Source organism: Triturus cristatus, chromosome 8 (assembly GCF_964204655.1).
Source record: "Triturus cristatus chromosome 8, aTriCri1.1, whole genome shotgun sequence".
NCBI lineage: Eukaryota > Metazoa > Chordata > Amphibia > Caudata > Salamandridae > Triturus > Triturus cristatus.
In genome coordinates, this window is record NC_140591.1 from 1,573,035,160 (window position 1) to 1,573,046,773 (window position 11,614).

The following is an 11,614-nucleotide window of genomic DNA, read 5'->3' on the forward strand; positions in this document are numbered from 1 at the left end:
ATCAACCGGCGCCAGACTTATTGGGAATAGAATGTTGCGGATTTCCTATGGAAAATAGGTCCTAACTATAACTATCTACTGGCGACCGCCAGTAGATAATATACATATACATATGTGTAACTTACATGATTTCCGACCAATGACACTGCGAACTCCATAACGGGTGACTTCTTTCGCGAGGGTAGGACTCACGGGTTTCTCAACAACTCCACCACAGATAAGGAGCACTCATGGGGTATCCAAAAGTTCATGTTTTATAAAAGCATAAACAGCAAATGCATTTCGGCATCTCGCATCTTCCTCAGTGCTTTTGTTCAGGTTAATAAAAAAATTCATTTAAAAATAGTCACCTTCCTCGTGATTGGTGAATGGGCGGCCAATGGAGAGGCTGGAATCCCGATGTAGTTTGCGCGGCGGCCATGCATATTGGCCTGGACACCATTTCTTCCGTATCCATTTCGAGCTCTGTTGGTACAACACCAGCCATGCTCCATCGTTTCACAAATGGGCCCGCCACTCTCTAGATTCTGTGTTGTCGGGCACTCCTCATTGCAGCCACAGGATGTTATTATTACATTCTCACAGGTACCGTTTTAATAAGCGAGGACCACAAACTTGTATAGTTCGCAAATCGAGACCTCAATAAGTCGACGAGAGAATTCTGCGGCTGCAGTTCAGGCAGTATGGGCAACTTTACAACTTACACGATTCACCACCAATGCCACTGCCGTACTCCATAACCGGTGACTCCTTTTTTGAGGGTAGCACGATAAGATAAGGAGCCACAGATAAGGAGCACTCACGGGGTATCCAAAAGTTCATGTTTAATAAAACCATAAACAGCAAATGCATTTCGTCATCTCGCGTCTTCCTCAGTGCTTTCGTTCAGGTTTATAAAAATGCAACACAGTCTCTCATTCATTTAAAAATAGTCACCTTCCTCGTAATATGTGAATGGGTGGCCAATTGGTAGGCTGCAATCCCGATGTAGTTTACTCGGCTTCCATGGATACCTTTTTCCGCATATTGGCCTGGATGCCGTTGTTTCTGTAACTATTTCTAGCTCTGTTGATACAACACCACCCACGCTACATCGTTTCCCAAATGGGCCCATCACTCTCTAGATTCTGTGTTGTTGGGCACCCCTTGATGCAGCCAAAGGATGATAATATTACACTATCGCAGGTACCGTTTTAATAAGCGGGGACCACAAACTTGTATAGTTCGTGACCTCAATAGGCAGTATGGGCAACTTTACAACTTACACGATATCCCACCAATGCCACTGTCAAACTATATATATAGAGAGAGAGAGAGAGAGAGAGAGAGAGAGAGAGAGAGAAAGAGGGAGGGAGAGAGAGAGAGAGAGAGAGAGAGAGAGAGAGAGAGAGAGAGAGAGAGAATATAGAAATATATTGAACTATAGCTTTGGTGAGTGTGATGTATGTAGCTTCGGTGCACCTTTCTCATGTTTTGAATCTGAATCCACAGCAGAGCTTCTGGGTTTAATGGGACAGCAGATTTGACATGTTGATGCGGTGGTCCAGTGGTTAATTTGAGCACTGTGGGCAGGTGGGGCCCACCAGCACTAATTTTTAGGGACCAGCACTTATTTGACCTCATCAGACTTTTACTCAGCGCAAGACAAAGAAAAACACAAAACAGGGGAATAAAGAACAAAAGAAACACAGACACAGGGAAAGAGGGAGAAAGCAGGGAAGGGAGTGTCTGGTGGTCGATGAAAGAGCAGGCGGCGGAAACAAGACTATGCAGCCTTGCAGTTCGGCACCAGTGATGAAACAGCATTTGTCATGAGCTCCTCAGCAAACTTTTGGGCACCGCCACCTATTCTTTTACAAATAAAACACTGGCTGTGGTACATTTGCCTTACTAACATAAAATGTTTTAAATGTTGGGCCTCATTTACAATGAATTGGCTTAGGGCAAGTCTTTTTGCGGTGCTGCCCCGTGCCTTTTCGAAAGGGCAGGAATGCCCTGTATTTACAAGATACTGTGCATTCCTGTCCTTTCTGCTTGTAACTGCGCAGAATTTGGTGCCTAGCAACAACATAGCCACCCTTGCTCCATGGGGCAAGGGTGTCTGCATTGTTGGCAGGATTGTTTTTGTTCAGAAAAGTGCACCTTCCTGCACATAAACAATCCTCTGATGCTTTTTCCTCATTTAATTTGTGCTGCAAAATGCACATTTCCCCTTGTTATGCCTGTTCGTGAGAGAAGTGATGTTTTGCTGCCTCTCCAGGTTTACATGATTCTGTAGATCTGGGGCAGTGCCAATATCTTTTGGTGTGGCGTGGAAACACCCTCTGCAATGACCATGGAAGGCCTCCTAGACGCTGAGTAAGGCAATGCAGCATTTTGTGCTGCCTTGCCTTACTCCATATCTGTGAGGCCTTGCAAAACAATGTAAGGTGGCAATGTTTCACCTCATAGATATGATTGAAAGGCCTATGCCACTGTAGCATCAAAAAAGGTGAAGCTCCAGCAGTGCAGGCCTCTTTTAAATAAGACCCGCAACATAGAAAAATAGACAACGCTTATTTCGAGTATGAAATGCATTACATATTCGACTATTATAACATAGAGAAATAGACAAAGTTAAATTTGACTAAGAAATGCATTACAATTACATTACAATGGGAGCCCACTGATATCACAGAGTGTAAATTGATTTAGCAACTCTCTTATTGGGTGTTAACTACTGACTGTACAATTGCCACCTGAAAATGCTATCTTTGTGACAAAACTGCATTTACATAACATGTGTATTTGTAAAGCATATGTTCAGCCGTAGGTATCTTGGCGCTGAATAACAGATGTTTATTATTACCCAACAGTACTCATTTTATCAACCTCAGATGGATGAAAGGCTGAGTGGACTCACCAGGATTTAAACCTGTGATGATGAGGTTGAACACAGGGCCCTGCTGTACACACATTGGTCCACTGATCCACCAGACCCTACATTAGCAGCAATTTGCATGCAAGGAAAGTTAAACAATTTTAAAAGTATAACATAATGTAGTTTTTTAGTTTTAACAGTAAACATTTCTGTATACGTTAGGCACTACTAAGATTCCCTTAGGTGTCCCAGGGGTGGGCGCCATGTAACTACAAGCAGGGACCTTATAACAGTGGTTTTAAACGCCCTGGTCAGGAAACTTATGGGCATTTCATTTTTCCCCATTATAGATATTGAGCTCCATAGGCTAACATTGCAATATTTTATTTGGGTATAACTATTGCTAGGAAAGGAGTAAATATCATTCAAGGGCTTGGAAGAATTCAATAACTTTCCACTGTTGAATTCATCATAACCACTATAGAAGAGAAGTTATAGAACGTTCTCTCTGTAAGCCAACACCCAGTCTTCTAGTGATCTATGCTGATTGGTCAGCCTTAACATGCTTATCCAGGCTGCTTGGATTAGGTGTGAAAAAGAGACAGTACAAATACAAAAAGGATGACTGAGAAAGAGGGTGGAGACGACACATGAAATGATGATCAACCCAGAAGGGGAGGAATCCATGCCACATCAGGACCATAGATACTCAAGTGGAAGGACTGCACAAATTCAAACATATAAGAAAAATCTGCAAAGAAAGTCAAAGAGAACATCTTAAAACAAATATTACAACATTCATACACTACCAGAAAATACATATGAAATATACAAAATACTTCACATCCTAACATGTAGAAATAAAATAAGAAACGAATATCAATCAGTAGAAGGTCCAGCTGTGTCCATAGTAACCAAGGTATGCATTAGTATAAACATCTTAAGTTCAGCTAGGTCTTCAAATGCTGTAGTATTATTCTGGAATGTCAGTTTAAAGATGCAGGGATGAAAAAGACCATATCTGGCACTGAGAGAACATAGTGGAGCTCAAAGATTAAGAAAATATTTCCTTCTGGTTTCAGTGGTGTTGGAAAAATCTTGAATAGGAAAATTCTTTGACCCGGCCAAGTGACTTGACGTTTAGCTTTAGCCGCAGAAAGGACTGTCAATAAATCATGAAACTTCAAACTATGATGAGTCCTCTTGGTTTGACAGGAGATGCAGGAATGGCAAGGCCCAAGACTGTGAGCTCTCTGAATATTAAGTGGGGTTAAGGAAGGCATATCTAACAATTTTGGAAGGAGGTAATAAAGGAGACAAGATCATCCTCCTCCACTGCCTCAGGAAGGCCATAAATTTGGAGATTATTCTTACTATTTCTGTTCTCCAAATCCTCTGTATGTTGTTTGAACTAGAGCACCTCCATTTTCAAACAGCTAATTTTGTTAACTTCATCACCCAAAACAACAATCTGCTGTTCCACAATAGAAACACGATTCTCCATCATTGACCATTTGTCATCCAGATTTTGTATCCTGTTATTAGTCTTCTCAATGAAAGGACGTAGTGACAGAATTTCTTCCAAAAGTAGCTGTAAAGAAATAGGGAACACAGACTTCTCAGATGATGGAGGATACTGCTTTAACCTTTTGGAAGAAGAAGAGGGTGACTGAGCCTTACTGATGGAGGACTGTAAGGAGGCAGTATGAGGAGTGCTGTAATTGACCATTTCACCGGGGGATTTCAATTGGACTGCAGTTAAAAACTGTGAAACAGAGCCAGCACTCAATCCAGAGTGAGATTGTACTGTGGGAGTAACTTTCCAATAGAAAGTTTAAAAACAGTCTGTCAGAATGATCAAATTGAATGATAGTTACAGACCTCTATTGCCACCGGTGCTGCACTAATAACATCAGGAAATCAAATGGAAGCAAATCCATACAGCCACCAGAAAATGTAGTTTAAAATCTTCATGAGTGCCAGAAAACAGCCTTAAAGCTGCATCATAGCAACATTGCAGAAAACATTGAGAACATGCCAAAGCACAGGGTGCGCTATTTATTTCACTTGCATCGGCAACAAACAGAGCGCATAATGGTGGCCGCTTCTGAGGAAGCCGCCGCAGTGCTGAAAAAGAAATAAGAAATGTGGTGCATCTTCAATAAAAGTGGCATAGCAGCATTGCTCCACTTGTCTCCTCCTACCATAACCAGTTAAATAGAGTTGTTTACATTCCCTGGTCACCTTCTAACCTCTTTGAATTGCTAATTAAACTAATCTATGACTATCAGTAAGCAGCTACTTTCATATAGTGTCTGGCACAGCGTTGCGGCTGTTGACTAACTATTGAACAGTTTGAGCAAGATATTTTTTTTGCTAAACTCTGCAAATAATGTAGCAGATGATATATTATGTGGCAAGTGTGGCAAATTTGTCTAAGCTTGGCCACCTAATACTGTCTCATACTTATACTGTTCTCTGGGAGATCTTTCCTCTTACAAAGAGTGTTCCTTTAAAACTCCTGTTCATTTGTTTCTCTCGTGCGGACCCTCAGACAATACTGGAAACAACTGAAAACCCACCTCTTCTATAAACCATTTATAGCAGTATTCCAATATTGTTCTTTCTTTTGTTTCCTACTCCTCAGTTTTTCTCCCAGGGCTCCAAAGTCTATGAATCTTCTTCTAGCATTTTACAAACACAATAAATAATCTAAATTATAAACCAAATTTAATTTGCTTAATTTGATCTCTCACCAGTCCTTAATCTTCCTAAATAATTTACTTGTAGTGTTTGTAACAGTTGTTAGGAAGGTATCTCATCATCATCAATTCTGTGAGTCCAAGTATCTGTTTTCGTCAGAGTCGCCCCAGTCTTTGCATCATCTCCTTCTGACCATATTGCTTTGTTATCTTAATAACCTTAAAGCAAAAACAAAGGCTGTCATAGTGGGCCAAGTGAAAAACATGCAAGGCATTCATGGAGATTTAGAGGAGGGAGGTAACAGTGAAATTAGAATCCCCATGTGCATTCCACGTTATTACCTTATTGTAAGTGTGGAGGAAAGCAATCGTCTGCCAAGAGAAGGTGGATCTGTTGGACTTGGCAACCCAGCATTAGGATCAGACGTTCTGCCAATTTAGGGTGGTCAGCCCACAACCATTTTCCACAGTATAACTGCTGTGAAAGGCTGTGTTGTTTGTGAAGGTGGCAACCTTATTCAGAACTCGTCAACATTCCATTCATGTGCCTGGAGAAATGTTCCTGCATATAAGGAAAGTTTTCTGATTGATAGATGGTAATCTTGAATAAATCTCAATGACTGGCAATTCATTGATGCTGCTTTCAGTCCATAATTTTTCTCCCACTATGCCAGTCTAAACGTGGACCAGCCATAGGCAAACTAGCCTTGGGGTATGATGTATATTCTGGTGGATGGCCCGGTGTTCCACCATGGCGATAGACAAAATTAGTCCTTTCACTAGGAGGAGGGACACCTGCCTGATTTATAAATGACTACCAAGCAGGCAGTCATTTATAAATCATTTGAAGGAACTACCATTGCACTGGTTCCTGTCAATACATTTAATAGTTTGATGTAAGCCTCCATCAGCCTGATGGAGCCATGCACCAAACTGATTTTCTTTTATTTTTAAAGATAATCCCCAAACTGCATTTTCTTTTTGAAAATAATAAAGACAATGACCCCCTTGACAAGGGGGGCATTATTTATTCTTTACTGTCCCTCATCGCCAGGGTTTTCGTAGCAGTGATGGACATTAGAATTATGGCTACATGTCAGACCAATCCTAATTGGTTAAGCGGACATACAGACATTTGAGGTTTGGCTATGGTGGTGATGGAGTAGCCACAGCCCTAGCAAACCTATGGTCCACCTGCATCTAAATTGGGTGGTCACCATTATCTTGGTTGGTAACGGTACTCCAGTGCTGTTGCTACAGATTATGTATATCACAAGATATATATTGGGCCCTTAGTTCTGCTCCAACAGTCTAGTCTGAACAGCATGGCCAGGTTCTGTGAAGATTTGAGTAAAAGCAAGCTCAGGCAACTTTTTGCTTACTTATTCATTATTAGTGATATATAACTAGAGCACTGTGCATCTACTGCATCTGAGCATTTACTACAACAAAGAACAAATGGATGGAATGAATGCTTGATTTAATTTTAGCAACAGGTAATTCCTTAGGCTGTATTCCAGGTCATAATTTTTCACCCACAATTCCATTCTAGCGATATGCAAATCAAGTTTAGATTAAATCCCATGTACTGACAATTTAATAATTTTCCAGTGTTCATGGTTTCCATTCTAAAACCCCTGACTGTTATTGAATAAAGACATATTTGCAGCTGAACTTGAGGTGAGAAACCCACATCAGTGGGAAAACATATGGTGGTTGAATACTGTACTAATTACATTTGTAATGGTTGTGAATTTATCAAACTTTTGATCCTCCTATGAAGCCATCACATCCGATAGACACTGTGTCACTCCGATTCCTATGTGAGGAGTTATGGCTCCCTAAAAATTCTAACCTCTATCTCTGTATCCACTCTTTATGACTCAACATTTCATAATACATCCTTCTGTGTGTGTTACAATGTTATGAGAGTTTTTGTACACCTAAAATTGGAAACATGTTGTTGAGGAAGTGGCCTCAGAAAGGAGGTTATCTTTGTTTAGATTTTTGTTTACCACCATCATTGAGTTTAGAGTTTAGATTTCAAAGGGGAACGTTGTGTCAGGCAAATTAAAGTGAGCAGAAGAAATCTGCATTACATCCTTATCCACCCTCAGTTTTAATGCCATATGTACTTTGTGCATGCTAGAAGAAAAAAAAAATGTCATCAATTTTAGGTTTACCAGAATTGTTACAAAAAAAGCTGATTAAGCAATGTATGTTAAATATTTTTTAATCCAGACAGGGACGCTGGCTCCAGAACAGTTGTCCAATAATGAAGGGATCTTCATGTTCTCAGTCAACGCTACTGGATTCACATCTTTTTCTCTCATCCTGATGGGCATCCCTGGACTGGAGAAGTTCCACATCTGGTTTGCTGCTCCACTGAGCATCATGTACATTGTCACTGTTCTGGGAAACTGTGTTCTTCTGCTGGCTATAAAGACAATGGTGTCTCTCCACAAGCCAATGTATCTTTTAATTGCCCAGTTGGCTCTGTCTGATCTCGTTCTTTCCTCTTCCTTACTTCCTAAGATGCTTGGTCTGTTTTGGTTTAACACTGGAAACATCAGCTATGGAGCCTGCCTTACTCAGATGTTCTTCTGGGCATGTTCTCTGTCAATGGAAACCTCAATTTTTTCAGCCATGGCCTTAGACCGATATGTTGCAGTGTGCAACCCCCTAAGATACACCAGTATCATCACCAATGAACTTATCGCAAAGATAGCATCAGCATGCATGGCCCGTGCCATCTTGCTGGCTGCTCCCGTTCCGCTGCTCATTCTAAGACTGCCAATCTGCAGCCGGCACATAGCACATTCATTTTGTGAGAACATGGCGGTGGCAAAGCTTTCTTGTGCTGACATCACTGTGAACAGCCTCTATGCTTTTACCCTAGAATTCCTCTCAGGAGCAATTGACATTTTGGGCATTGCCCTTTCTTATATCATTATTCTCAGGACTATTTTAATTCTCCCATGCAAAGACTGTGTCAAGGCCTTCCGCACTTGCAGCGCCCATGTTTGCTCCATGTCCATGTTCTACTTGCCACTTTTCATTGTCGTTGTTTTGAACAGATTTCATGCCAGCATGCCCACATATGTGCTTGTCATTATGGCAAACACATATCTCATTTTGCCTCCTTTCATAAATCCTTTTATTTTTGGAGTGACAGTAAAGGCAGTGCAACAAGGAGTATTTCGACTCATCAGAGAGAAAAGGGGTTGATCTATGATGTTATTTAATTTGACTTTAGCTTTGAGCATGGATTCCTGACAAAATATAAGTAGAAATGTTCTAATGTGTATTGATCACACTGCAGAAATTCAACAAAACGGAACAGGATTCTATATGTTTGATGCTCATTTATCCTAAAGCACAAAAATACTTAGATAACAATTTGTATTGAACAACTTAAGAGTAAGTAATTGCAAAATATTTTGTGTACCTTGAAATTGAAACCACAATTTTTATGGGCCACAATTTAAAAAAAATAATGGCAGGTAAGTAAGTTTACACTTATATACCTAATTACTCTTTTAACCACCTAAGCAGTTCATATATATTCAAAGCACATAGTTGCGCAGTTTCAAATATTAAATCTACACTTCCCTATATGCACTTTCCTTTCAATATTTTGTCCCTTGATATTTTGTGCTCAATGTTCTTGTGTCTCCATATTCAGTAGTATAAACCATGGAATTGGAAAGTGCTTATTGGTGAGCTTGTTTTCAGAGTACATATTCCACTTTGCAGGACAACTGAATTTATCTGACTGGACGTTGTTCATGATATAATGCTATGGTTGAGAAAAAAAATTGGAAGACCAAGGAAGGCGCTCAATTATATGCTCTACAAGTTCAATAAATGTATACAACAAATTATCTATAACATGTTGTCTTGGTGTGTTCTCTGCCCGAATGAGCACCAATACTATTAAAACATTGCTGGTAGCAGGAACTACTAACCAGTCCCAAGTCACACTGTGTAGGATCGCAGACTCAATCCATTTACTTCTAAATAAACATGTTGATTACCAAATTCTGCACATGAATTACCTTTTACTAAATGCCTTCTACTGTGTGGCCCTACTGTGTGGCACTACATTTTCTAGCAGAGTCTGTTGGCCTCAAAAATGTTGTTAATATTTGTAAAGTCTAGCAGTTGGTGGAATATGTGGCAAACATTGCATAGTACTAAATAAACGGGTTGATTGCCGAGTTCTGCACACATAAATCTTTAATACTTGAAAAATTAAGTTGTTCATTACAATCTGTTGCCTTCTGACAAGACACTCATTCCTTTGGAACATATTCTCTCCAATACGTTCATTGCTTGAATGAGCTCCAGCTCTCAAAACATAAAAACACAATCAATTTTCTGATCGACATGACCCTTCATGAGGGGAAACAACAAACAAGAGAAAAAACCATTCAGCTATGCGTGGTTGAGCGCATTCATGGGTCCTCTTATTTCATTTCACATTTCTGTCCATGGTGCACCTACAACCATTATGCTGTTCAATGACATAGCATATTTTTATGAGAACAAAGCTGCCACTTTAGAATATACTTGAGAGAAATCAATGGAGATGTATTCACTTATACCTGAAGCCAATCAATAGAGCACCGAAGAGGGAACAGTTGCACAACAGATTAAACAAATTATCAAGCAGAGAAATTGACAAACGCGAATATTCAACTACCTTAATTCAATATCACAAAGTCAAAAGAATACCACGTGGTTTGCACATTGCTTTGAAAACCAATAAAAGGATTCATAGAACGTTGGTATGCGACTTTTAAAAAATGCTCATTGGAATCTAATTATAGAAGAGTTATCTAATGTTTTTTAAACCTTGGAGGATGAAGTTAGTGTTATCAACCAAGAAATCAGCAAAAGAATGGACATAGATCAATGAAAAATTGCTCTTGATGAAATCACTAACTAACATGAGATCTACATGTGGGTGGAGGTTTACTCCAATAAACACATGGCAAAAAAAACCAACTGTTGTTTCCTCAGAGGAAAGCTTAGTAACAAATAAAGACACTTACTCTAGTCATCAACAAATTGATGTGAATATCAATCATATGTATAAACCATCCACAAATGGTCTACATTTTTAGACACAATTCCAGCTTCCAACAACATGCCCAAATTCGGCATAGAAAAACAAGGAGGAGCAAAAGAAGAAGAAAAGGAAAAAGAAAAGATGAATCTATCCAGTCACTTGAAGTCCCCGTCATAAATATCTCTTCTGTCGCTTTAACTCCACAACAAATTACAGTCTTTAATATAAAGGAACATCCTTTGTGTCCACATATAAAACTAATGGATTGGAGAGTGAACTTTCCTTTTTTCAAATCCAAGTGGAATTTAGCTGGAAATATTTTTTCAGCACTATGGAATACCTAGATATAACAGCCAGCTATAATTAGTATAAACCTAAAAGTACCTTCTTTCTCCTTTGTCACACAAAACATTAGATACATTAGAAATTCTCATCAACATTGATTTGAAATCATTGAATTATTTTAAACACAGACCTAACAACTAAAATACCGAAAAATAGTGACTTCTATGATCATTTACAAACAAAAAAGGTGTTATTTTTAAGTTGGCTGATAAAGGATGTGGAAACGAAGGGTCTTATTATGACTTTGGTGGTTTTACAGCAGATGGTGCGATGTGCCGGCCACAGTAAGACCACCAAAGCTGTGGTGCTGCCGCCCACCAAATTAGGACTTTAATCCTGCTCTGGCGGGCGGTCCTGCAAACATCTGACAGTGGCAGCCAGTTAGGCTCATAGAAGAGCCTAGCATACAGACCGCAGCTGTTAGAGCACTGGCTGCACCATCCTGCATAGTGTAGCATACATGCCACACCATGCAGGAAATGGGGGTACAAATCAAGGGGGGGCACTACATGCACCCCCAGGCCCAGGAGCGGCAGGGGGCCCTCGTAGGCCCCCCTTAGTTGCCTAACTGCCACCTTCTTCATGGCAGGCTCACCGACATGGAAAGGGTGGTGTTTTGGCAACTCATAATAT

General features: G+C 40.0%; 1 protein-coding gene across 1 annotated transcript; it reads left to right on the forward strand.

The window, feature by feature from the left end:
- The first annotated feature begins 7,776 nt into the window (after positions 1-7,776).
- Positions 7,777-8,790, forward strand: LOC146806219 (olfactory receptor 52E4-like). The gene has a single exon (XM_085623900.1). It carries the CDS (start codon positions 7,777-7,779, stop codon positions 8,788-8,790), a length of 1,014 nt encoding a protein of 337 aa, XP_085480026.1.
- The last annotated feature ends 2,824 nt before the right edge of the window (positions 8,791-11,614 follow it).

What these genes read in the sequence shown, in the direction of transcription:
- LOC146806219 (XM_085623900.1), top strand. Translation starts at nt 7,777, where the DNA reads ATGTATGTTAAATATTTTTTAATCCAGACAGGGACGCTGGCTCCAGAA.